This window comes from Sturnira hondurensis, unplaced genomic scaffold (assembly GCF_014824575.4).
Source record: "Sturnira hondurensis isolate 20B ecotype Veracruz unplaced genomic scaffold, ASM1482457v3 Scaffold0007401, whole genome shotgun sequence".
NCBI classification, from domain to species: Eukaryota; Metazoa; Chordata; class Mammalia; order Chiroptera; family Phyllostomidae; genus Sturnira; species Sturnira hondurensis.
Genome location: NW_028080032.1, coordinates 1,321,207 through 1,348,283, shown reverse-complemented (window position 1 = coordinate 1,348,283; position 27,077 = coordinate 1,321,207). Strand labels below are relative to the sequence as shown.

At 47.3% G+C, this 27,077-nt stretch overlaps 1 protein-coding gene across 1 annotated transcript in view; it reads right to left on the bottom strand.

The window, feature by feature from the left end:
* Nucleotides 1-10,536: 10,536 nt before the first annotated feature.
* Nucleotides 10,537-27,077, bottom strand: part of JAG1 (jagged canonical Notch ligand 1) — a 35,776-nt gene continuing 19,235 nt past the window's right edge. Inside the window, exons 6-27 of the mRNA XM_037051643.1 lie at nucleotides 25,337-25,467; nucleotides 24,799-24,918; nucleotides 24,250-24,363; nucleotides 23,014-23,127; nucleotides 22,300-22,413; nucleotides 21,847-21,893; nucleotides 21,338-21,511; nucleotides 20,681-20,831; nucleotides 19,668-19,832; nucleotides 19,133-19,246; nucleotides 18,488-18,601; nucleotides 18,274-18,387; nucleotides 18,045-18,161; nucleotides 17,541-17,568; nucleotides 16,978-17,063; nucleotides 15,487-15,600; nucleotides 14,727-14,836; nucleotides 14,402-14,635; nucleotides 14,064-14,195; nucleotides 13,610-13,760; nucleotides 11,343-12,779; nucleotides 10,537-11,085 (exon numbers count right to left, since the gene is read on the bottom strand). Coding sequence (XP_036907538.1) covers nucleotides 12,322-12,779; nucleotides 13,610-13,760; nucleotides 14,064-14,195; nucleotides 14,402-14,635; nucleotides 14,727-14,836; nucleotides 15,487-15,600; nucleotides 16,978-17,063; nucleotides 17,541-17,568; nucleotides 18,045-18,161; nucleotides 18,274-18,387; nucleotides 18,488-18,601; nucleotides 19,133-19,246; nucleotides 19,668-19,832; nucleotides 20,681-20,831; nucleotides 21,338-21,511; nucleotides 21,847-21,893; nucleotides 22,300-22,413; nucleotides 23,014-23,127; nucleotides 24,250-24,363; nucleotides 24,799-24,918; nucleotides 25,337-25,467 — 2,902 coding nt within the window. The 3' untranslated portion in view covers nucleotides 10,537-11,085; nucleotides 11,343-12,321. The remainder of the gene's footprint in view (nucleotides 11,086-11,342; nucleotides 12,780-13,609; nucleotides 13,761-14,063; nucleotides 14,196-14,401; nucleotides 14,636-14,726; nucleotides 14,837-15,486; nucleotides 15,601-16,977; nucleotides 17,064-17,540; nucleotides 17,569-18,044; nucleotides 18,162-18,273; nucleotides 18,388-18,487; nucleotides 18,602-19,132; nucleotides 19,247-19,667; nucleotides 19,833-20,680; nucleotides 20,832-21,337; nucleotides 21,512-21,846; nucleotides 21,894-22,299; nucleotides 22,414-23,013; nucleotides 23,128-24,249; nucleotides 24,364-24,798; nucleotides 24,919-25,336; nucleotides 25,468-27,077) is intronic.

Below are 27,077 nucleotides of genomic sequence, written 5' to 3'. Positions count from 1 at the left end.
GGCCTTTGATCTCAGAGAGAGCTTGGAGGGTAGAACAGGGAAGAGAAGGAAACCTCTGTGCCAGGAGAATGGCCTGGGACCACCATGTCCCTGTCCTTATGCTTCCTTGAGTTCCTCTTGGTAGGCCCCACTGTAATGTTTCCACAAAATTCCAGTGAGTGGCCATCTTTCTGAGGTAGCAAATGGCTTTCTTAACTGCCAAAAATTCTCTATTCAGCATGCTGTGACTTGAATGTGGAAGTCATTTAGACTTCTTTTAGTCTCCTTTGAGGAAATGTCTACGCTTGGTTAGACGAGAGAGTTTATTCCTTTTTATTGAAACAGTAATGAATTGAAACACGTTGGAGCAAGTAAAAAATCAAAATTAAGTTGATTTCTGGTAAATGGTTTAAAGCATTCCGTAGTACAAAATAAACTAAGCATTGTAAAATGAGGTTAGTTCAGCTAATTACTCAGAATACAAGTCTAACCATATATATTATTGGTATTACAATTTAGTGATATAATGAAATCCTCAGAAATCTGATGAACTCCCTCTAATTTGGTTCTATATTTATTTAACTAGACAAGGAACAACTGTCAGTGTGTAGCTTAACAGAGGGGACTTGCATGTGTGAGATTATTGCCTTTAATTGTCAAGAACTACTTCATACTGGGCTTGAAATTATTTGCATTTAAAACAGTAAGTGTCGTTATGCAGCATAGTGTTAACCACCTGTTACCTTACAATTGCCATTATAATTACTTATCAAAACTTTTAATTCTTTAATTAAGCAAATATCAGTAAAACCATATGTTTGAGCCTAAAGCATCTGATCAGGAGACTGCAGGTGTGGGTTTGTCAGATCCCCAGAATAACTCTCTTCAGTCAAGTTAGAAAGCCAGCCCTGCCCATATGGTTCAGTTGGTTGGAACATGGTCCTGTGCACGGAAAGCTCGCCAGCTCGGTCCCCAGGCAGGCTGCAGACCTAGGCTGCAGTTCCAATCCCCTGTCTGTCCCTTACCAGGAGGCAACCAGTTGAGGTCTGTCTGTCTCTCTCACTTTTCCTCCCTCCATCTCCCCCTTCCTTTCTCTCTAAAATCAATAAATTAAAAAAACGTTTTGAAGCCAAATACTGTAGTAATCACCAAAAGAGCTCAGTTTCAACATTGGCCTTATCCTCTCATTTGTTTAAAATATTTAAACAGTTGTACATGCCTAGGAGGATGAAAGTAGTGGAAATGAACCTGTTTTATGAATAAAAAGAAAAGTTGTTTAAAAAATCAAATTAGTGTGTATCACTTTTCTTCAAAACAAGTGAGTTAACCCCAAGGAATGTACATCTAAAATGCCCTTTCCTGAACATGCTATTTAAAATTGTATTCTGTTTGTCAGAGACTTTTTCTTTCCTCCTTGAAGCAATTCTGAGGTTTTGAATGCCGAGTTAAAATAATCAGAAGAGCTCTGCATTTGAGTAATTGGTCCTAAAGATGCAGGTTTGAAAAACACTGTGTGGGATGCTGTGATTAAATTGGCCTGTAGGATTTTGGGGTGGTCTTCACAATGCAGATATTTCCCACTTCTGCTCCCAATTGTGAGCTCAGATAGACTCCTCTTGTGAGGGGTTAAAGAATGTGACCTTGATTCCTTTCCAGAGAATCTTGACGTTTCCCAAGTGGATTCATTTCCATTTTCTAAGTGGACCTAGTCCTTATTCAGCACTGAATGATCCTGGGCTGACTCTTTCTTTACAGTGCCTTTTATGACAGGATCCCAGGCCTCTCTGGTTGCTTGTAAATATATTTTCCCTCGGGTCCTGTACATAATTTTTCAGAAGCATTTCAGTATCAGGTTGGAATGATACACTTGAATAGCTGTGCGTGAAATGCTGAGAACCACAGCAGCAATTGATGAAGCAAAGCCCATTTCCTTGAGTTTTGGCCGTGGCGGCCTGTTGTGTGGCCCAACCCACAGAAAAGAGGCACTGCCCTGGGCCTGGGCTGGGCCTGGGCTGGGGACCTGGAGACTGAAAGATGGCGCGGTGCTACCAGCTCACACCCCGGGTCCAGCCGCTGTTTTGCCGTTGATTGGCTTGTTGGTTTGTGTGTTTGGGGACTAGTCATTTAATGTCATGGGCCTCAGTTTCTTTCGTTATCAATCATTAATATTTGAACTGCCACACTTGGCTCTATAGAGTCCTGAGTTAAAGAGATAACTCCCATGCGTTAATTTCTCCATCTGTTTTAAAACAGGTTCTTGAACTGACCACACATTGGAATTACCTGGGTAGCTTCTACTTACATCAGAATCTTTCAGATAATGGCCTGGGTGTGGATAATTTTAAAAGATCCTTAAATAATGGTTCTCGTGAAAAGCCATGGTTAAGAATTATTGTTTACAAATATAGGGGTGGGGGTAGTTCTAAATACTGGGTGTTAAAAGAGGCAGGACCCTCAAAGAGCTGAGAATCCTTTGAGAGAGGGGCTTTCTGCAAATCAGAAGTGTACCTACCTGCCTTCTGAGTAGGAAAGGCTTTGGCGGTGTGGTGTCAGTAAGCGTACATTTTAATCGTGCAAAGGGAGGTATTTTGTTTTCTCCTTTAAGGCCCCTCCAGTCAGTAAGGCTGCTTTAGACCTGCCACCTCAGCCCGCAGCATCGTCTTTGGCAGCACTGAGACATTGTTTCCCTCCCACAGAAGATGAGTTTTTAAAGCACCTAAATAATTGTCTGGGGGTTGCCTTTGATCCATGATCATTAATATCGTTAATAAGCTCTCAAAAAGTGCATGTGAATCTCAAATTCACATTTGGCAGGGCAGTGGAACAATGAATGCTTTTAACATAGTTTGGCTCAGAAAGCACATCTGAAATAACCCTGTGGGAAAATCAGGAGAATTTCTCATCCTCCAAAGGATTACCTAGGATGAGATGCTGACCTTGTATTTTAAGTTCAGTTGCATTTCTTAAGACCTCATTCATTCCCCAGCCTGATTTATTTTGGGGGGTGCAGTAGACTGTGGGAGGGACTCTGGTGATGTACAGTTTCATGTTTTCTACAGTTCCCAAATGATCATAACGTATATATTTCTTTAAAAAAATAAAAAGATTAGTTTTTCCACGAGATTTGCTACAGCTTTTCTCTCAGAAATTAGAGGCAAAGAATTCTCTCCTGTTCAGGCTTCTAAGGCGACCGAGCCCCAGAAGGCTGAGTGCACACAGGGTGAGCAGAGCGCTGACCTCTGCCGGGGAGAGGTCAGCTCGGCACACAAGACTCAAAAGGGAGGAAGAAAAAGCAGCTCCTCAGCGGGGAGTTTGACTTGCTTTAGGGCAGAAGAGCTTTTATAAATAAGTTCTCAGTCTCCCACGCCCTCTCACCGGCGGCTCTTCTATTACTAGTCCTGTCTCTGTGCTTAGACAAGTGCACACAGGCACACACACACACTCACACCAGCACACATGGACACACAGACTCACAGACAGACACAGCTCGCAGCCCTCTCCACCTGCCCCTGGAGTTGTGGAATGGACTGGCAGGCCCTCCTGCAGAAGAGGCAGGTGATGGATTGACTGGGAATTTTTCTAGGCCCAGTGGCTGGCTCTTAAAGGCCTTTTCACTTCCTCCTTAACATGCTCAGCTGGTGAGAAGAATGCAGAGGGCTCTTTCCCAAACCCACTGTGGGTGCCGGGGAGGATTAATACCAGCCATCTATTCCTGTTGTCAGAGGGAGAAGGTGGAATGGTAAATGAAAGCGACCTCTAGGCCTTGGTGTGGCAGACTGGGCTGGGCATTCGGGAGGTGTCCCAGTGAGGATCCTGGAAGGACCTTCCTGTAGTGCTGGCAGGGTGAACCAGGCTCAGGAAACAGCAGCGCTGCTTTGATTTGGATGTTCCTCTTAAAACACTTCCCTGGGGATCCTTTTCCTGTGCCTCCTGCTCAGCTCGGTGACCAGCCAGAGAAGAGTGCGGACCACGGGCAGAGCCAGGAGCATCTAGAAAAGCACCCTCAGATAGCTCCCCAGCAACAAGTGTTCAAACAACTTGAAAGCACCTCTGGGAGGAAGAGCTCTCCGTGACAGAGATTCAGGGGATCTGCTGTTGGGGTTCTTATTTTGATACCAAAAATCTCCAGCTACAGGAACCTTCTGAATCTTACCTAAAATGTCAACAAGCAAACTGTCCATCTGTGAATTGTCTGTGTCAAAGTGGCCTTGCTTTCTCTTGAAGATAGTATTTCTTACTACCGGTTTATCAAAATGCATGTTCTGGGTCCTGGTTGTAGAAACGATTTTGGCTATTTTTCCACATGTTTCTAAGGTCTAACTCCAGATCCTGGTAATATTTTAGAAAAGCTCACTGAACTTGGGAGAATCCTCAACTTTCTGACACTGGCTGTGCATGTCCACCTAGGCCAGCTGCCCATCATAGGAGGACGAGCCTAGGAGAGAAGAGATGGTGGGAAAGAAAATGGAGCTTAACATTTGTTTAGTTCCTTGGTCCAGAAGAAGTGGCCAGTGTGCAGTGTGGACAGCTAAGGAGGGAACTTCTTCGTAGACAAAAAGGCTGCTGAGGGTGTGGAGGGGAGATGACAAAATAGTCGATCCACTGAAAACCTCATAAAAAAACAGGAATCAAACATTATGTTTCATAAGGATTAAGAACTGGCCCAAGACTGTCCTGGAATCCTTTAGGCCAGACACCTGAGCGTACCTCATTCACCCCTAATTTTATAAAACTATTGGGGGGATATAGAAGAAAGAACTATGTCCTATTATTACTTAGGGGTCTTAGAGAGCCATCTATACTCACAGACCACGCACTATTGCAGAATTTAATTGGGCTCCAGGTTTTCTAGCGGTTCTGTAGTTCAGGCTTGTCTTGAATGAGCTCCTGCTGTGCTGGTAGGAGGCACATAATTAATTGATCTGGGGAAAAGCCAATGATCTGTAGAGTCAAAACCAAATATAGCACCTAAACATGACATCGCCTGATATGACTCCCTTTAGAAGAGACCTGTATAAATTTGCTGATACTGCATAACAAATTACCATCAATGCAGATTTGTTGTGGAACAGTTTCTGTCACCATTCACCTGGGTCCTCTGCTTGGGTCTCACAAGGCTGGAATTGAGGTATCAGCCACCTGTATCCTCATCTGGAGGCTTATCCAGAGAAAGATCCACTTCCAAGCTCCCTCAGGTTGTTGGCAGAATTCAGTTCCTACGGGCCCCACTGCCCTGCTTGTCGTAGACCGGGGAGTTCACTCAGCTCCCAGAGGCTGTTCTCAGGTCCCTGCCACTGGTCTCTGTATCTGCGTAATGGAGAAAGCTCCCTAGTCCTCAGTCTCTCTGTGACCAGCCAAAGAAAACTCTCTGCTTTTAAAGTGCTCCTCCACATGGATCATCTCCCTGTTTTCAGACCACCTGGATTCGTGCTTGAGCAAATGACCAGGGGTCAAGAATCTTTTGGGGCCACGTTGGGGTTCCATCTAGCACCGGATCCAACAGCCCTCAGCTCTTCTCTGACGGGGGTCCGGTGTAATGGCGAGAGCAGGCACTGTCATTGGAATATAGTTGGATTCCTTACTCTTTCAGTGGACTCTGTAGCCTGTCACAGGATGCTTGGAGCAATGCTGAGGGCAGCACTTTCTTCTTGCAGGCCTTTTCATGATTATTAACTCCAGCACATGTTCACTATCATGATGTCACAGATGAGGAAACAGAGATGCAAAGGATTTCAGAAACTTTCCCAAGTTAGTAAGTGGCAGAGCCCAAATTCCAGGTCTGTCTGACTCCCAAGCCCAGAACTTGGGTGACCCCAGCACCACACAGGCAGAAACTACCAACACCGGGGACTGGGAAGGAAGAGCTGAGATTGGAATCAAGGAAGTCTGGCTCCATCCAGAGTGTGTGCCCTTGACCACTGGGCACACACTGCCCGGCAGCTGGCCGGGCCCATGTGGATGCAGAACGCCCTGAGGAAACGTTCAGGACCTCTTCTGCTGAGTGTTGGGCTGAGAACTCACAGGAAACACAGGAATAACAGATCCATGGCTGTGGGGAAAGCCGGAGGTTGTGGTGAGGCTCGGCCTGCACCCCCCACACTTCTTTCCTTTTCATCACAGACACATTTGCTGTAGTTTTGTGCAAACCTGTAACTGTTTCAATCGCTGCTCTCCCCTTCTGTTTTAAGCTGTGGATTCTTTTAAAAGCACTCCAAAACCATCCCTGCAAAGCCAGAAAGAGCCCCCTGAGAATATCTGATTGTTCATGTCCTGAACTTGCAGGGTTTATGTTTCTGTCTCCAGGATGGGGGTTTTTCCAAGCCATTCAGCGTGGGTGCCTCAGCACATAGGAAACCTTTGTATAACATGTAATTCAGGCCCGCCCTGACCCAACAGCAGGTTAAAGATGACTTGTGGGACACCCTCAGCAGCAGGTGCAGAGCATGGGAGAGCTGGCTTTTAGGATGTTAGGTGGAGGAAGTAGAGCTGCCCACAGGCAGTTTCAGGAACTCCCAGATCTGCCAGTGCTGGTGCTACCGCCCACTGGACCTGGTGAACTCAGTCACATTCAAGCTACTTGGACTTTTGTATTTTTCGGTGCTCAGGTGATTTCTCTGTGATAACTGGGAGGAAGCCAAAGTTGTTAGGGGATGTGGGATGAAGCATGATGGTAATTGCAATCACCTGATACTGGCCCTGGAGTGTAGTGTGTTGTCCTGAAAACTACTGTGGAGTGTGCGTGTGTGGTGTGTGTGAGTGCACACATGCATGTGTGTGCACACACAGGGAGATGTAGGATGTAGTGGGACTGTCAATTTCCTTTCTGAACCTCGTCCTGTGCTTCGTTTTTGTAACTTTATGAAGCAGAAACAAGAAAATCTGAAGCTGCCCAAGAACAAAGGAACCACCTACCAAGGGACAGGGCTTAATCTGCCTTTGGTTCGGAAAACACCTAATGCTCTCAGATTTATAAAGATGTCAGTTTCTACTTAAAACCTTGAGGAGGCACAGCTCAGATCAAGGGCACTGTTCTTGTGGCAGCCTGAGTAGTCATTAGTAAGCCAGCTGCAGACTTGTGTTCCGCTTGGGATCCTGGAGGAGCCCCACAAGCCTGCCAGGAGAGCTTCCCTTTAAAACAAAGCTGTTGCTTTCATGTCACTGGCATTTTAGCTTTTGCTCCTGGATAATTCAAACCTTGGGTGCCCTGGTGTGGATGTTTTCAGGGGGAGGGGAAAACATCCCCTGTTCAGGGGGAGGGGAAAACCTTGGAGTGAGGGAGGTGGTGGGCAGGCCTCAATTTGAGGTTCTTACTGGATTTAAGAGCCTTTACCCTCCAGTTTTCCAGACTGGCATATCGCAGGTTAATACCGGACCAGTGATAATGACACATAATTTAAGACTTGTAAAAGCTGCCAGAGACTTGAAAGAAACACTCCGCGCCAGGAACATTGTGCCAGGCATGCAAGAGCAAGCAATACAGGTAGAATTTATGTCCAAAGCAAGGGAGCCGTGCCTTTTGACACGCTCAGAGGGTGCACGCGGGTGAGCAGGCCGCGTGAGCAGCCCCAGGAGCACCACCCAGCTTGCCATTACTGTAACAACCATTGGGAGGCACTTGTTCATGAAGGTAAATTGGTTATTTTTAATAGACCCAGAAATATCTCGTAGTCTTCAAGTGATGAAACAAGATTGCTCTAATGGTTTCTAAACACTGAAGACTTGTAGAGCCAGAACCCCACAGAACCGCCTGAGGACGCCCTTCTGCCCCCGAATACCCAGCTGTCTGTCGGCATTGTTGGAGACCGACATAGCCTGAGCTGGGGTGTTTAGCTGCTTGTGGGGTGGAAAAAAATGTTAAGAAAAATAATTGTTGTTTTTGCAAACTATCTATTTAAAAACAGAACCTCAGGAAGCAGATTTCTGTTCCAGTGCTTGGATGAATCAGAGCTTACAAAGTATAAATACACATTAGCAGGAGGAGGCTTCCCATAACCCATGTGCTGTGTCTTCCCAGCCCAGGAACCTCTGAACTCCTGTTTCTCATTCCCAGTAGAGGCAAAAAAGAGACCCGCAGTTGAAAACGGAAATGCTGGAACATTGCTCAGCCCAAGTTGCAAACCTCTGTATACCCATGAGACTTTTTTCTTTAAAGGCGACCAGTTTTTAGTTGCACACTCCCTCACTTTCAGATAGACAGGTGTACACCGTTTAGAAAGGTGGGAAGCCCACCACTGCGGTTCCTTTGGTACTTTGCTACCTAAAAAATACACACAAATAAGTTAACTTTTCACTCACTGACCCCTCAGATCAGCCAATAAACACGAAGCGCTTAAGACCACAACTTGCTCAAAGGGCAGCATAATTATTTTACTTAAAAATGATGTCAGGTGGCAATTTAGCAACAAACTGGCTTTCAGGCTACTTAATTCAGTTTAACAAGGAGGAAAAACATTGTAATTAATGAAGAGCTTATACTTTAGGGTTTTAGTAGAGTTCTCAAATTTAACTGCATGACACGCGGAGGGAAGGGGAGGGGAGAGCTCTTGAAGAGGCAGGTTGCCCAGCCCCACTCCTGGTGAGTCTTGGGCCAGACCTGGGAATCTGCATTTAAGATAAATGTGTTGCTTTCAAGTTGTTTCTGATTATCACCCAGTCACACTGGGCTCTTTGCCAATTAACATATAGCCCCCTCCCCTTTTCTATTCTGAGTCTACATTATGTAAGTCTAGAATCTCAGGACAGAGTTTTCTATCTAAAGACCATCAATCATCTTCCACTTAATGCCTTCCTGAAGTTTCGTGGTACATTCTAACGCCTGAGTTCTAGTTAGCCAAGTTTTCTCTCAGGGTGTGCTCACAGAGGGCCCCCAGTGTTCATGGGGACCAGGAAAGCTAACGAGTCCCTTCCTTTTCCCTTCCCTGTACCCACGATATCCAAGATATCCAAGGCTCCCTTGCCTGATTCCTTCTACCTGGAAGAAGAGGGGAAACATTCTGACAGTTATGGTCCTGGCTTTGAGGAGCCTGATCTGTACCTTCTTCTTCCCACCGAGTGTCCTGGACACAGGGCTCCTTAAAACATATGAATCTCAAGAGCATGTCTCTCCTGTAAAAAAGAATTGCAGAGGCTCATTAAGTGTTTTTTTGTTTGTTTGTTTGATTTTTCTTGGTACAAAAGTATTTGGCAACTAGCCAAGGAATTCAGGGGTCCTGCATAATCCAAGTTTACAAACCACCAGAGCAAGGTATTGCTGCAGGGTTTGAGTTCAGTGCTGCGAAACCAGACCATTTCCAGCTCCCTGGGTCTGTGTACCAGGAGAGCACATCTCCCTCCCTGACCCCACCTTGTAGGAACCGGCTGCTGTTCACCAGCAGGGATTGGTGACATAAGTATCACTATGCTAGGGAGATGTCATGGGAATCCACTATTTCAGGGCTGCTGCTCCAACAAGCCAAAATGCACTGCCATGGATGAGCTCTGGCCCACTCGAGGACCTCTGTTCACCCACAAGGAGCGTGGGTGGGGTACTTAAAGCCCCCTATCCACTCTTAAATGAGATGCCCATCAGAGAACACAATTCTCTTGGCCTAGTGGAAAATAGCCTCCCAGGAATGAAAGAAGACATCCTGTCAGCTTCTCCATTCAAAGCTTGTTGCTCCAGTTTGAGTTACACTCTGAAAACCGGAGGTTGAGTGGATGGCCTGAGTGGTGATGCTCTGGGGAACAGTGCCCCCAGGAGGGGGAGCTTTGGCTTCTTAACCAGAAGCAGCGAATACCTGGCAACTCCAAGCACCTGCTGGGAACTGCCCCTGTGTGTGTCATCTCAGCTCATCCCTTGCTGAAGGGGCCAGAGGCAAAGCTTCCCCTCCCACCCCACCCGTGACATGGGGGCAGGGCCATGTTGGCCTGTGGCCCAGCAGCCTCCAGTGAGAACCACAGCTCTCCTGCCCCTAACAGGTGGAAAGAGCCCACCTCTGGAGCCTCATAGAAGGCCAGGCACCTGGCAGAGCAGCGTGGCAAGGCCAACAGAACACTCACTTTCCAGGGTACAGAGTGATAAGTACATTGATGGGTCCTCCCGCCAGAAGCTTGTAACTACCTCCTGTGCAGTAAGGCATAAGTGCACAAAATCTATAAGGTCTATAATGATGGGAGGACATTAATATATTAATCCAAGTAGCCAGGAAAAAAAAAATGAGAAAAAGCATTCACTCTCCTTCTTCAGCCCCAACACCAATTCCAAGTTATTTAAAAAACCCTTTCACCGTCGTGGGAAAGGTAGGCATTTCCCCTGAGCGGTCACAAACAATTCACCTCCACGCTGCAGGCCATTGATCCAGCGGTGTTCATTCAAGCAGCAGTCACACTTGCGGGTGAGTGACAAGGGAGTCAAGGCCTCCAAGATGGGGGTTCTCACAGCTCAGCTTCCCAGCAGCCCCACTTCAGACGAGTTTAGTGGCTGAGAAGGCTCTGAACTCTCGTTCCGGCCCCCAATGATCACTCCAGCAGCACAAGGCAGCGCCACACTACGTAAACTCAGAAGAGGCCACACTGTTCCAGGTTTTTATACAAAAAATTTAATAAATATTACTTTTCAAAATTTATTGCCAGGAACAACACAAAGATGCGTTTTTATGTTCATAACACTAATAGAACAATACAAAGTATCTTCACGGTCTCAATGATGAACCAACAAAATTACTGTTTTATAAGCCTTTTGGATCTTAAACTTTGTGATAGCATTTTGATTTCCTCACTTAAGGCAGGCAGTGTACTCTATGGCAAATCTAAACAGTGATCTTACTGGGCATTTTACTCTTCAAGTATTCAACTAGCTTATTAGAATACTCCCTAAATGCAGTAGATAACAAAAATCAAACCTACAGGTGGTTCAGTATTACATACAAATGGTGGGGGGAAAAATCAGAATTTACAAAATAAGACTGGTGCACTTCCAACTTCATACAATTAATTTGATATTTTTCATGATATTCGACCACTCACATTTTGGCTATATTTAAGTCATAGCTCAACTTGTTCCCTTAAACTGCTGTGTAGCAGATAACCTGCCTCTTTTCAAGTCAAAAGCAGAAAAATAAAAGGAAACTTATTCTAGACTAATTCTGAAACTGCCTTAGTTGGTTCTGAAAACGTGTTTTAAAATGATGCTATAGGTGGTGTTTTAAACATCTTGATATTGGACAAAAAAAACCCCAAAACAAAAAAATATATATATTCCACCAGTATTCCAGGCACAGAAGCCCATCTATTGTCTTAAAAATAAACCATCTTCAAACACCTTAGTTTTGGCTTATAGGCAACACGTAGTAAGAAAATAAGTTNGCAGAAAAATAAAAGGAAACTTATTCTAGACTAATTCTGAAACTGCCTTAGTTGGTTCTGAAAACGTGTTTTAAAATGATGCTATAGGTGGTGTTTTAAACATCTTGATATTGGACAAAAAAACCCCAAAAAACAAAAAAATATATATATTCCACCAGTATTCCAGGCACAGAAGCCCATCTATTGTCTTAAAAATAAACCATTTTCAAACACCTTAGTTTTGGCTTATAGGCAACACGTAGTAAGAAAATAAGTTCAAAAAAATAAAGCCATACGCTTACAATGCTATCAAAAACCTTCAGTTCTAAACACATACATATAAATAAAAAGGAATGATGTTTTAAGGCTCTTGATTATTAAGTTAATAAATCAAATATACACAGTGATTAATAAAAAAAGAATTATTTACATAACTATACAAAAGTCTACTTTTGACACATTTTTCCTCTTTAAATTCTTCATTTTACCAGCAACTGCCGACATCAAAGTCCCCCCTCCCCCAACAACAAAATACAATAAAAAAAATAAATAATAAACTCATTTGTGATAGTTGCTGTGGTTCTGAGCTGCAAAGGCACTTTTCAAATACAGAACTACTTGTACGTCATCATAAAACCAATATACAAAAACAACTCGAGTCAATAAATATAAATAAAACTATGATCCTAAGACTGCATCACCCTCGGGACACCTGGCGGAAGTGGAAGCTCCTGGCCTAAAGGTGGGGCCGTCTGGGCGCCTGATCCGAGACCTGTCGGCGGCAGGGACCGTGCACTAGGGCACTTTGGACTGGTTTTTGCATAGCTCTGAGATGCAGTCCTCAATTTCCCAGGCAACCACAGAAACTACCATTGCCAGTGTAAGCCAGCTTGTCAAAACTTAAATTAACACAGGGATTCTAAGCCAACAACAGCCTCAGACTGGACTAGACAGTTAAAGAACTACAGCCCCGTGCGCCTGCAGACTCTACCCAGTGGCGGAGGTGGCGCCCACCGTCTGCTATACGATGTACTCCACCCGATTTAAGCTCTGGGCGCTCTCCAGGTCTCTGTTGTCCTGTTTGTTTGTCCAGTTTGGGTGTTTGGCAGGTGTGCCGTTGGGGGGCTTCTCCTCTCTGTCTACCAGCGTGTAAGCTGGCTGCTTGGTGAACCGGGTTTTCTGCTGGTGCTTGTCCATGTCGTCCTCCTCTACCTCCGAGTTATGTGTCCTTATTTTTGACATTTTGGAGTTTTTGTTCTCGTAGTCCTTGATGGGGACTGTGTTGGCCCCATGCTTCTCGATTGGGTTTTTTATCTGGTTCAGCTGCTCCCTGACGTTGTTGGTTGTGTTGTCCTCTGAGGCGGAGCGTGCGTGGCTGCTGGGCTTCCGCCGCTTCCGCACACACCAGTAGAAGGCCGTCACCAAGCAACAGACCCACGCCACGCTAAGCACGGAGCTCAGCAGAGGGACCAGGAAATCTGCAAGGCAGGCCCCAAACCCATTACCCTCTCTGAACGAAAGAGTACCAACAGTGGTTCTCCTGCCCCGAGTCCCTAAAAGGGGAATCATGGGACATGATCCTGTTCACAACTGTCTACTGTCAACTCACAGCTTGATTAGCAGTACTGGGGACCTGGGGCCTTGGAGACCCTGACACTACTGCCCCCAGAGAGACTGACCAAAGCAGCCACTCCTACTGATTCCCCAACTTCGTGTGGGGAGAGCAGTGTCTGGTTCAGTCAAGGGGAGTCTGGCGACTTAGGCAGCTCCTTACAGGATCTGGTTTTCAGAATTACCAGAAACCTGATCTGAGCACAGACCGCTCAGATGCCCCCAAGAGGTCAGGAGCCTAATTTCTCGCCTTGCTAGAACAAAGGTGCTTAAGATGGTCTGACGGAGAGTCTGGACATACTGCAGGGCCTTTGAGCTGCCTATCAAACCAGTGTCTCACGGTGCTTAGGCCGGGCTGTCACACGACACCAGAACACCGAGGCAGGCTTTGCACACCAGAGGTCAAGGCACCATGAGGCTGTCTGCACTAGGGCTTCACAAGGATCTAGGATCAGCGCATGCGCTACAGAGGGGCCTGCTTGTGAGCACACAGCCTGTTGGCCGGGGGACAAGTCAGATCAACCTCTGCCTATCACCATGACATTGTTCAAGTCAACTGGCCTATTTCCTCACCAGTGAAATGAGGGGGCAGGGGAGCTCCTTGAGGTAACTGCCCACCTGATGGTTTTACTGGACAGTGTGATGAGATCCTTTTGGCACTCATCAGTGAAAGGGACTGTTCCCACCTGACACGTACCCGTTCTGTTCTTCAGAGGACGCCTCTGTACCCTCACTTCTGCAACCGCAGCGATAAGCGAGCTGTTTCCATCACGCTTACTGACAAGGTCTATAATTTTGTCAGTGATTTCCTTGATAGGGTTTCCATCGTCCCGTATGTCTTCAGCAGACTGGAAAAGGAAAAAAAAGAATTTTCAGTCTGGAGGGTCAGGGAATACTAGCTTTTCCCTAGCAGTTTTTGAACAGCAGCTTTTTCAAAAATTTGATGTAGCATTTATTATTTTTTTAAGTTTTTCAATTATAGATTATATTCATTATTATTTTACATGTTCCAGGTATACTTTTATTCAAAATCACTTGACAACACACATAGGCCAAGCTCTCTTCTGATGTATTTGCTCCTGGCTAACTGAAGGTTGCTGATTATCTTGCAATCAAATTAATTATTCAATATGACTAGATCTTATACTTACAATGGCCACGTGTATTTCATTGTTCGCAGAAAAGGAAGGCTCACAAGCTATGTAGATTGAATATTCAACAGAAACATTCTTCAAAATATTCAAATTCCTCAATTCACTGCAAATGTGCTCTGTGGTAAGACCCTAGAACAATATTGAAAAGTCCACACATATGTAAGATACTCAAAGAAAAAAAGGATGATGTTTCCTTGAAAGTTAGGTTATATTCAGGCTGCACTTTGCTACAAGGCAGGAACTTAGGCTACAGAGAACTGAATCCTAGCTTATAAGGGTCCTGCCTTAGTATAAGCAGCCACACGCCATTCCCAACGGAAAAAGAAGCTCCATACCGGGGACATCATCTCTTTGTGGAAGGTGAATGTGATGTTTGCACAGTTATCCTGGTAATAGGGGTCGGAAGTGCATTTGGTCTTGACCGGCTGGAGGCTGGCAGAGTGACACTCGCCCACACCTGTGCAGGGGCGGACAAAACACTGGTCGTCCAGGATGGGGATGCAGCTCTGCCCACTGGGGCACTCGCTGTGTCCTTTGTGGAGCAGGCAAGGTCGAGGGCCACACCAGACCTAGAGAGAGAGACAGGAGCAGGCAGCTCAGGAGAAATGCCCACCAGCTATCGCGGAGTTCAGGTGACCTGCAGCAGCCCTCGCATCCTACCTTTGAGCAGGCAATCCGCCCGTTCAGACACTGGCAGGTATTGCAATCGTCATCCCACCTGGCGCCGTCTGGTATCACGCTCCCCATGGTGATGCAAGGCCTCCCTGAAACTGAGAGACGGAGACGTGTGAGTGGAAGGACTTTCCTTTCCTGTAGACGGATCTCGATTCTTTACTCCCTCCCTGTTAGGAAATGATCACACCCATGGCCTTTGTCACATTACAAGTTCCTTCCAGGAGAGGCAAGTATGCTTTCCTCCTCTGCTGGCTTTTCGCACAGCCACGTGACCTGCTTTGGCCGAGGCCACACTAGGGGATGTGTTGTAAGCAGAGTCTTTCACAGTTGACTCACAGAGTGCTCTGCCTCCTGAAAGCCTGCCACATGCCAGAAAAAGAACACACACCCCAGGTGCCACTGATGGCCCGGGAGGGCGAGGAGGAAACAAGAACAGACCTAAGCCTAACCTGCAGCACCTATCACTCTGCCCGCTCTGTGTACCCATGAATGCAAATAAATGCCTATTGGAAGCCACAGAGTTTGGAGGTAGTTTGCTATATAGCATAATTACTGCAAGGCAACAGCTACCCTGTTTTTAGAGAAACTCTCAAAGTTCCCCCTTCCCTGTTATCCCCACTGTATGACCCCACTGTGTTCTCTCCCTGGGCACAGTGCCTACTCATGGTCAAAATGGTGACTGCAGGGACCTGAGCACCCATTCACCCCACAGGACACAGGGGAAGCCAGGGCCTGGCCCACATACCTTCCTGGCACTTGGCACCACTGTGCCCTGGGGGGCAGACACACCGGTAGCCATTGATCTCATCCACACAGGTTGCCCCAAAAGCACAAGGTGAAGACTGGCATTCGTTTATGTCTAGGAGGAATGAAATTCAAGTTTAGGCTCCAATTGGAGGCAGTGATGTTTTCCTAAGCTTTCACTGGCATTACATACAAATAGGAAGGCTTATGAGAAGTGTAAGGTTGATAACTTTTCATGTAATCAGCACCCCAAAAAAGAAACAGTATCAGTGCTCCAAAAGCCCTACCCGTCACTGCTGCCCCCAGTCACCATTAACTGGACTTTTAACAGCTGAGAATCATTTAACTTAACACTGCTACCTCCCAAAATAAGTTCCTTTTCTGAGTGCAATTTATCAGAAGGGCTGGCAAATTTCTTTAAAAGGGCCAGACAGCAAATATTTTAGGCTTTGTAGGCCATGTGGTCCCTGTCACAACTACCCAACTCTTATCATAGCTTAAAAGCAGCCCTAGACAGTGTAAATGAATGAGCATGGCTGTATGCCAATAAAACTTTATTTATAATAATAGGCAGCAGGCCAGATATGGCTCTCAGGCCATATGTCAACCTTAGAAACATGAAATCGAAATAAGGCATCCCCATCCAGTGCTAGGGGGTCCACCAGTCCTAGAATAGGGGATTGCAAACACTAGTAAAATTCCAAATAAGTTAGGGAAAAGAAAAAAAAAACACTATTCTATCGCTTTTATAGAAGATACGGCTTATAAAAAACTAGGAGAAAAGGCTCAAAATAAAGAATAAACTTTAAGGTTCCTGAAAAACCGCACTGCCCACCCCCAGTTTTTGTTTTGGTCCTTCCACCAGCGCCTGATCGTGCCTCGAGAGACTGCAGCCCTTGTCCTTTCCATCAGCGTTAGCGCTGCTCCACCAGCACAGCTGTGGTCAATGTCCACTTGCCCATAATATTATGTTCATTGTGGCTAAAAGCACACTGTTTCCTTAGGGGCTCAGACCAGCTTAATCGTCAAGTTCTGTGCCTGGTGCTCTCTTCCCTAGAACAAGGAGGGCTGTGCCACCCACGGTAGGTAGGCCTAACAGGTACCCGAGGATCCAGCCAGCTGGAGGAGGGGCAGGGATTACAGAGCTCTGCCTGGCAAATAAAGGGCATCATGGCCGTAATTGTCTTAAAGATGAAAACGCTCAGGCTGAGGGGCGATATGGGAAAACAAAGCTACTGCAGCCCTGGTTAGGGTGGTTCAGTGGACTAAGTGCTGGCCTGTGAACTGAAAGATCTCTGGTTCGATTCCCAGTCAGGTCACATGCCTGGGTTACAGGCCAGGTCCCCAGTAGGAGGGGTGGGGGGCACACAAGAGGCACCACACTGATATTTCTCTCCCTCTCTTTCTCCCTCCCCTTCCCCTCTCTAAAAAAATAATAATAAAATCTTTTAAAAAAAAAGCCCCTGCAAACCCAGCTAGGGGCAGTCCTTACTTATTCTGCAGTCAGGCCCAGCAAAACCAGGGGCGCACTCACACCGGTACCAGTTGTCTCCATCCACGCATGTGCCACTGTTGTAACTAAAAAGAGAACAAAGACCACCTAGGTTACCAACCTCCCTATCTAAAACATCGGCTGCCAGCCAATCACAGGGAGCCTTGCCAGTGACCACAGCAACTCTCACCCCTGGCCACACTCACCACTGCCCGGGGAACTTTAAAAATACTGATGGGTCCCACCCACAGAGTGTCTCATCTGACAGGTCCCAACTGCAGGCCAGGCACTGAATCTTTTTTTTTTTTTTTTTAAAAAGCTCCCAGGTGATTCGTGTGGGCAGTGAAGGTTGAGAATCACTGCTCTAAATGAAGACAGCCTGGCTAATTCAACTGTGGTCCACAGACCAGCAGGATGGGCACCCCCTGGGTGTGTGTTGGAAAGGCAAGGTCTGCAGCCCCACCGACCTACTAAGTCAGAACCTTCCTTTTAAACAAGATCCTGGGTGAGGCCCCTGCACATTACAGCCAACAAGTGCTAGATTAAAAGGTGGTCACGCTTACCAGGGATGAGGGCTGCAGTCATTGGTATCTGCAAAGTAAAAAGACAACTTAATAGCAAAGCAGTCTTAGCCCTGAATGAAAACACCACCAATTTCCCTAATACCCAAATGATAACATCGTAGCTAACACCAGCAAAATTCACTTAAGGCCCCTGCTCAATTGGAACCAGGCCTGCACCACACTTTGTTCCGCTCACCGTGGGACACATGTACACAGGAAGAGGCCCTGGTAGGGCTGGGGGACAGGGTGTGAGAATGGAAGGAGACAGGCTGCTGGTCAGAGCAGAGCTGGGAACAAGACACCATCTGTCTCCACTTATCTCCTTGGCGACTTTCTCATGCCCAGGTCAGGGCTGCATCCCATCAAGTCATTAGAACAGACCCAGGTGATGCAGAAGCAGACATCAAACAGCTATGCTGCTTCTGGTTTCTACTTCGAGTCCCTGAGGCTATCAGGATGTGCTCCCACGGCCCTCAGAGAGTTCCACGGGTGGGGGACACTCACTCTGAGTGCAGATGGGCCCCTCCCAGCCTTCTTTGCAGACACACGTGAAGGATTCGCCATTGACCACACAGGTGCCCCCGTTATGGCAGGGGTTTGGCAGGCAGCTACTATTTCGGGCTGTAAGACAAGAGCAGAGACCACTCTCCCTGAGGATCCAAAAACAGTCCGAAGAGGCAAAAGCCACAGCCAGGAAAGCACTCACAGGGGATCGAGTGGGGCAGAAAGGTACCTATGTTACAGGTCGTTCCTTCCCAGCCTGCAGGACACATGCACTTGAAAGCATCCCCTTCATCATAGCAGGTGCCCCCGTTGTTGCACGTGGCCTCATCACACTGGCTGTCACCTGGAGAAGGAAGACCTCAGTGTGAGCCCCTGGCTGACCCCCCTCACAGCAGACAGACAGAGGGGACCCCGGGATAGCATCCCAGTCAGCTACCACTTACGAGAGTGGCAGGTCTTTCCTTTCCACCCGTTTTTACAGTCACAGTAAAAGTCGTTGACTAGGTCGCGACACGAGCCCCCATTGTGGCAGGGGTTCTGGCTGCAGTCGTTGATATCTAGAACCAAAGAAGAGACCCCCAGCTGAACATGCACCCAGGACCCTTCACAACCCATGAGAGCCACGCGTTTGCTATGGCCACCCCCACCCCTGCTTTCCACCCCAAGTTCTAAGACCAGCTGAGAAATCCATGGACTTTTAACACCATCACCCTTTGCAGGACTAAAGGAGCCCCCAACCAGGTTACTTTTAACCCCACACAAGTTAGTGAAGTCAGGAGCAGGCCTGTCACTCCCATGAAATTGAAACCAAGACAGGCAAAAATGACAATCAATTGCAGGCAGGGATGTCTGTCATCCTAATTACACGATCGGATTCTGTAGCTCCTCAGCAGCAATTCCTTCCCACTGGCTGTCACCCACATTAACAAATACAAATAGGAGCCAGGCCATGCTGTTCCACTGCAGGAACAGCTGGGGTCTTCCTTTCAGAAATTTCCATGAAAAAGAAAAGCTACATAGATTGACCACCCACCCCCCCGCCCCCTCCACAACACCAGAGCTGTCTGCCCCAAGAAGACCAGACTCACTGGTTTCACAGTAGGCCCCCTCCCAGCCGTCACTACAGATGCACTTGTAGGAGTTGACACCATCAATGCACGTGCCACCATTTCTACAGGGGTTGCTCTCACAGTCATTAATATCTAAGAGAAGAGGAAACAGAAGTCCGGTAAACGAAGTACCAATAAAGCTGCCACCCGAGAAAATGCGCTTGGCATCTCAAAAGTCCTCACTTCCATCAGGACTGTGTCTCAAATTCAGCAGGCAGCCCACTGAGCAAGGCTCTCCTGAAAATGCCGCATGCACTTTATCAATGCCCTTGCAGGTTAAGCTGCTCAGTAGGTGTGGGGAAGAAATTTCCACAGAAGGCAGGACCACCCGAACTAGTGAGATTCCAGAACATTCTGAAACGTGCTGAAGGCTCATAGGCATCAGTGATCTCATAAGTTAAACACAACTCAGTCTTAGATCCTAGATGTAACGGCAAACCGTCACTAGTCTCAACTGAAACAATCCAGACTCACATGCTCCCTGAGTTGGGCAGAGGCAGGGAGAGGGTCTTACTTTCATGGCAGTACGTTCCGGTGAAGCCTTTGTTACAGTCACACGTGAATTTGCCTCCCGACTGACTCTTGCACTTCCCATGGGGGCCACAGACGTTCGAGGAGATATACCGCACCCCTTCAGGCGTGTCGTTGGAAGCCATGGCTACTGTGCAGCTGTCAATCACTACAAGACAGACTCGGGATCAGATTATGGCCACTGACCCATGAGACACGGCGTTCCTAAGCCAAGGACATATGCCAAGCCTGCTTTCCCAGACACAGGCACCTTTGGCTAATGAGGGGAGGAGATCAAGAGGCACCGCAGGGCCAAGACTCTGGCAACATGCCTTGCCGCACTGTGACAACACTGAGATGCCAGGCAGGCTGAAGTTTTTAAAGTTTATTAGTTTGTTAAAGGGATTTTCTCCCTATGTGGCTGAGAAGTCTCAATGTCTGTGGACCCCTGTCCTGCCTTTCATATCTCTTTGGTAGAAGCTCACGAAAGGAAGAAAAACCAGCTTTACTTCCTACTTTATCATGCTTACATTAAGGCAAGGCCGATGGACAAACTTCTAGAACCTGTAACACTGTGCCACCTAAGATAGCAGCCACAGCTGTATGTGGCCATTTAAATTTAAATCATTTGAAATTAGAGTTTCCCGTTACACTAGTCGCACTCTAAATGCTCCTATGGCCTGTGACCACCACACCTGAGAGCACAGACGGGGACGGTTGCCACCAGTTTTCCTGACAGTGCTGCTCTGAGGAGTGGGTTGCAGTCTTGCAAATCAGCCCACCCCAGACGGGGAATGCTGCATGAATTTCATTCTCTCCCCTGGGCCACCTGTAGACACAGTTCTCCCAGCGGCGGACCCAACTCAATTGCTTCCATGTGTTCTGACTTCCAAACAGTCAGGTTAGGGGGTTTGATCTCCTCTCCTACACTCTTCTCAGAGTATCCAGGAACAGTGACAAGTGGGGACAGAGGAGTGAGCTTTGGAGACAAGCCAGGAGCCCGGGGGAGGGAGGTACCTTCACAGGGGGTTGTGCGGCAGTGGTCTTTAAGGTGGGAGCAGTTCTTGCCTTCATAGTCCTCAGTACACTTGCAGAAATAGTCGCTGGCACGGTTGTAGCACTGGGCACCATTCTGGCAGGGATTGGGCTCACAATAATCTATGTCCAGCTGCAAGGACCAGGAACAGGGCAGTGGGAGAGGAAACAGTAAAACAAAGGTATGATTATAACATTGCTGGGGCAGCAGACAGCGGAATCTGGCCATTTCTTCTATCTCAGAACACCCTGCATAATATACAGCTATGTCCCAGAGACTGTCCAGTAGGCACTGGAAAAACAGGACAGAGTGCAAGAGAGCTGAGCTGGGGGTGGGGGTGTGAAATAGGCCACGGACACTACCAAGAAAATCACTCCATCTCTTTCCACCACCATTTGTCTAGCAGAGATCCCTAGTCAATGGGAGGTACTAGATTTTACAGAGACTCCAGACAAAAAAGTCAAGAGTGGTGTGGGAGAAGGGAGAGAAAAGGGACAGGAAAGGGAGGGGGAGGGGAAAGGAGGGGGGAAGGGAGGAAGGAGGGGAAGGGGGAAAAGGAGGAGAAGGAGTTAGGAAGAGAAAGGAGCAGGAAGAGACTCCGCCATGAAAACTTGGCCAGAGCTGCCAGCGCTGCTCACCTGACAGAGGTTTCCAGAGAAACCAGTGGGACACAGACACTGGAATCTGTTGATTTCATTCTGACAGTGACCCCCATTCAAACAGGGGTTGCTGGCACATTCATCGATGTCTCTCTCACAGTGATCGCCTGCATAGCCAGGTGGACAGATACAGCGATAACCATTAACCAAATCCTGGAAGAGGAGAAGGAGGGGGGAGAAACACATGCTTTTTTTCTATGTATCCACAAACACAGGGCTTCGGTGGTTTAGCATGACTGTCACGGTTCAGCTGATTCACTAAAATAGCCAAATGCCAAGCCTCTCAAAATGTGGGAGGAATTCCTGCTGCGTGCCTTCAAGATGACTCCCAGGAGGCTGTGGGTAACAGAAGCCCAAGCGAAACTCCTAGACACTCACTTTTCACCTTCATTTTTAAATCTCATAGGGACAGAGCTCTCCTAGGGTCACGTCAATCTTAAATTGGTTGTCATTCATTAAGGTTTTGATTTAAGCGAAGATTTACATACCCGACAGGCGGCGTCATTCTGACACTGGCCAAGGCAGTCATTAATATCTTAAAAAAAAGAAAAGTAATATTAAAGAGATAATTTACATTGAAATTGGGCTTAATTGAAAAGCCTTCTCAGCTCAAACAGATAAACTCTTCAAATCAGATTTGCAGTGTGCTTCCGGTGAGATAAGGTAATTGCACTGGGTGGGAACCCTCCCTCCCTAATTCTTCCAGACTGAGCCAGTGAAACTTCACAGCATTGTTTTTTAGCCATCTTATCAGAATAGGGCCCTTTTACCAGCTAATGAGCCTGATAAAAGCCCTGTTTTCATTTCAGCACTAATCACTCCTGCTTCTAAAACACCACTCCATTCGGTTTTCCTTTTTATCACTGTAGCCTTCTACGGACTGGCAAGTGCCTTCAACACCCAAGTGTCATGAAAATCAAAATCAAAACAAAACCACTCACTTATTTCACAGTTCTGACCCGTCCAGCCGGGGAGGCAGTCACAGTAGTAGCTTGCAATTAGATTCTTACAGGATTTGGCATTGACACAAGGTTTGGCTTCACACTCATTTGCATCTGAAAGAAAATGAGGATGAGCAGGGAGGAATGGAGTCCCCCCCAAATGTCCCTCCTTCCCAAGGGTACTGTCCTAACCGTTTGCAAAATACGAGACATTTGGATAAGCTAGCTAAATAGCAGATACCAGGTCCCCTTTATTTTGAACATCTGATCCCGCTTCAGCCTAATCATTACCCAATAAGGAATGCTGATTGATTAACTTTCTGGCTGCTGGTGAACAACGGGCCCCAACAGCAGTGCAGAAAGCCACCAGGCATTTCTGTGCAAAACCTGGCAGAACCTAGTTGCTGGGATTTAAATGTGGCAAAAAGAATGCAGACAGCTCATTCCTCATGAGATCATCCCCGTTTGGAGCCCAGCTGAACACTCCTCGGACAGGCGATTGACATGGTTCAGGGAGTCCCACAGCTTTCCCACAGGGCCTAAAAGAGCCTGTCCATTTGCATTCAAGTGATTTCTCCCAGGCCCTCTGGCTGGACTCTAGATAATAAATTACTTCCTAGCATGTTGTGTGCAAACTCACAGCGCTGGCCACATGCTCACCTTCCTGAACAGCTCTGATTAGCAAAGCCACCCTTGGTGCAGGAACTTTCTTACCTAACTGGCACGTTTTGCCAGTCCACTGGGGCGGGCACACGCACTTAAATCCATTAACCAAGTCCAGGCAGGTGCCCCCATGGGAACAGTTATTTGGAGAACAGTCGTCAATGTCTGTTTGAGAAAAATGGAAAAGGGCTGGCAGTTGAATCTCAATCCGTTCGACAATTAAGATAATTTAATACCCCACGAGGGGCCGTCACTGAAGGGTCCGACACCTGCTCTAAGTGACTGCTCCAATGACAGGCAGGCCTGATTTTAGCCTTAAATCCCCCACTGCCCCAGATCATTTAATCCCCAACCTAAGCAGGCAGGGAGAGGGCCAGCTGGATCCCCAGAGGATCAACCCTTTGGTTATTTTTAAAGAAAAGTTTCATCTCGGCTCAGAGGTAGCTAAGAATTAAGGAAAAGCAACTTCTTTACTGGTGGAAAACCTTATCCTTTACACTTGTTCAGAGCTGTCCCAAAATAGCACACCTGGAAGAAGGGACTCCCCACTTCTGCCCTGGACTACAGAGGTCTCTTAAGCATTCATCCACTGCCCACTTATGAGGTGCCAGGCTCTCTCTGCGAATTCACTGAGTGTTCTTCGCAAGCTGTTTAAACAGGGCATGGGATGGTTATGTGGCTAGACTTCCACAAGCTGTTCCATGCAGGCCGTGGTGCCAGCCCAGGCCATCGGACCCCAGAACCCACATCCTGATCCACGCTCGGGATGCTGATGACAGTGGTTCTCAGGCCTGGCAGCACCTCAGAAACCCATGAACTTGTTAAAGAATATGGACTCCCCAGTTCCAAAAGGAAACTGTGAGACACAGAGAACTGCACTGTCAAGCACCCAGTGGTTCTGATGCACAGCCAAAGCTGGCAGGCATGGCGCAGGCCACTTGCCCCCAAGACAAAATTCAGTAGTGACAACCCCCGCTTCACAAGGAGACTCCCCATGACTCAGTTTGGAGGAGGCAGAGCTGCAAGGAGCACATTATGCCACCAGCGAGTTTCTTCCAGTGGCAGACGCATGTGCCACTTAGCAGGGAGGATGGGGGACTTCTAAGTACAAAGGCTGGAAGCTCAAGCCCGACTCCCCACCAGACTACAGACTGCATCCACCCCCTTCCTCCAGGACAGGCCTTCACAGAGACCTCACACTGGACTGTGACCCCAGGTATCTGCCCCAACCTTGCACCTCAACACAGTGACCCTCGAGAAAGGACACAGGCCGAAACCTGGACTTACTTGTGGAGCACGTGGGGCCGGTCCAGCCTGGAGAACACTCACACTCAAACCCCAGTGAGGTCTCCCTGCAGCTGCCTCTGTTGTGGCAGGGATCAGAGAGGCAGGCGTGCTCTGCTGCAAAAACCAGGATGGCAGTCAGCAAGGGATGCTGCTTTGGGCTACCCACACCTCTCTCCACACCCCAGTCCCCCACCTGGGCCACCAGCTCAAGGTTGCTTCAAAAAATAAAAGCAAGCCTGTGATAGAACCCTGCTGTGTCTACGAAAGAAAGGAAGTCATCTGTCTTGCTGTGCTGTCTCCAGCCACATTCCAAGGCATCTCAGAGCCAGGGTCATGGCATCACAGAGTGCCTTCCATGCTCACGGTCATCAGCATCACCCAAAACACGAGACTAACTTGAAGGCAGTTTCAAAGACTCAAAGAACTGCTGAGATAACAAGTCTTAACTTTGGAGGATTTGTTCATCTTTTTATGAGTCCTTTAAGTATATTTTTAAAGCCGAGTATATAAAAAAAATTAAAGGGATTTCATTCCGCCTGGACCACTTACCAATCTCACAGTTGGGTCCTGAATAGCCCTCAGGGCAGGAACACTGGTATTTGTCAGGACCCGTGTTGCTACAAGTTCCCCGATTGAGACACGGCTGATGAGTCCCGCAGTAATTGAGATCTGCCAAGGAGACCCCAGAGCAGTCAGTCGCTCAAAGATTTAAAAGGCTGCTAGCCCCAGTCTAGTCCCATTCCTTTTAAAAACCGGAAGTTATAAATAAGTCATGGGACGTAACACACAGCATGAGGAACAGAGTCAGTAACATTGTATGAACGTTCTAAGGTGACAGGTGGACATCAGACTTACTGTTGCACACCTGACTACTGTATGTCAATTATACATTAGCTTTTTCAAAAGGAGAAAATACCCTAACCAGAGCATTAAAGGCAAATTTAAACAGATTCATGAGCTATACTAAAAAGCCCCTGCAATTATAAACAAAGAACAATAAAACCAAATCACCACCGTCCCACCCCTAAGACCCCCTTGCTCCCTCCCACACACCCCACCCTGCCAGGTCCATCCCCGAAGGACATACCTTTGTCGCAGAGCTGACCACCCCAGTTGGTCTCACAGAGGCACTGCCAGGGCTCGTTACAGGTGCCGTGGACACACCCCGGGTGCGGGATACATTTGTCACAGTACAGGCCCTGCCAGCCATACTGGCACCTGGGGGACAGACAGCAGACCCTCCTTTAGTCTGTGGAACACTCGGGGAAATCTGTGCTATTAAAAGATGAGGATGCAAAATGCAGGGTTCTTCTGTTTTGTTTTGTTTCTGACAGGGTGACAGGATGGTAGACTCTCCAGGCTTGTCTGGGGCTCCCTCTAAACAAACATTTTCATAGTTGGGCCAAGGTCCCCTCCTCGGGGACTCGAGACAAAGGGAGGGCTGTTTGGGGAGAGGGGCCAGTGTAGGACTGCCCTGCACAAAGCCACTCTTCTCAGGCTCCCCGGAATGAGCCAAGGGTGGAATAAATCAATCCCAGGGCAGACCACAGAGGGGAAGGAAGGACTCTCGGGTGACAGCGGCCATGTGAAAGTCTCTGCAAATGCGGCACTCTGGGCAGCTTTGACACGGCAGCTTGGCTCAGCCCTTTGTCCAAACAGCAAGTCACGCACAAAAAGGCAACAGGACACCAAGGGCGGCAGGAAACGGCCTCACGATGAGGCTTTAGGAAATCAAACAAGATGGGAAAGGGGCACATCTTTGTCCAAAGATGAGGGTAGGATCCCTGAACTCGTTTCTGCAGGGAGGGTGGGGGAAGCAAGAGCTCTCCGAACCAATTCCATAGTAATTTATATCCTGCCATTGTGGCTGTTTGTGCTAATTTATTTTATACTTATTTCTCACTTTGCAAAAAAAAAAAAAAAAAAGGTCAACTCAGTTTATCTAGTATTGGGGAAGGGAGTTGAGTTACCTTTATAAGCGCCTCATTAATGGGACTCTATCGAGGCCAAATGGTGCCTTTGATCCCCAAACAAAAACACAAACATAAACCTTCACCTGGGGTGGGAGAGAGGGCAGGGTCTCAACCACTCACCCCTCAAGTTTCAAGGCCTCTGAAACTTTAACTGCCTTCTCAAAAATCAAGCTTTCAAACAAGAGGGGGGCTGGGGGAAGACCTGATGGTGGAATGAAGGTGGGGTGAGTGAGGAGCAGGGAGAGGCAAGTATTTCCATAATGGGACCTAGGAAAAGCCTTGGTCAGAACCAACTCCCCCACCCCAAGCTGCTCAGCTGTAACTGGAAAACAAGCACCCCCCCAGAAGGAAAGGCTTTTGGTTTCCAGAGTGCTGGAGGCAGACTACCAAATCCTTGTCATGGGAAAATTATAGGGATCCAGCTAATAGCTAATCACCCACGCCGAGAATCAACTTAACCCCTGAGAAGACTGAGTAACTGCTTCCTAACTTTGCCAACGAGCCATACACACACCCCAATACAAAGAACCACCAGACTGTGTGGTTTAAAATTAATCTGACAGAGGATTCTGGTTTATGTAAAATGAAACATCAGTCTAAACGAGTGACCATTTAAAGAAGTAAAATGAAATAAATCATCTGGTAGAAATTTTTAAAGACGGAATACTCAAGTCAGTGGGAGGAACCATTGGATTGAAAATTGGTATTTGTACCTGAAAGACATTGAGAGGGAACCAATTTGGAAAGAGCAATATTCTTATCATCTTCTCTCATTCCCTTCCAAATGAAGGATTGCTACACCTCTTCCGTTCATCTAATAAAAGCAAGACGAGGCAGCTGAGGACCCAACCTCCC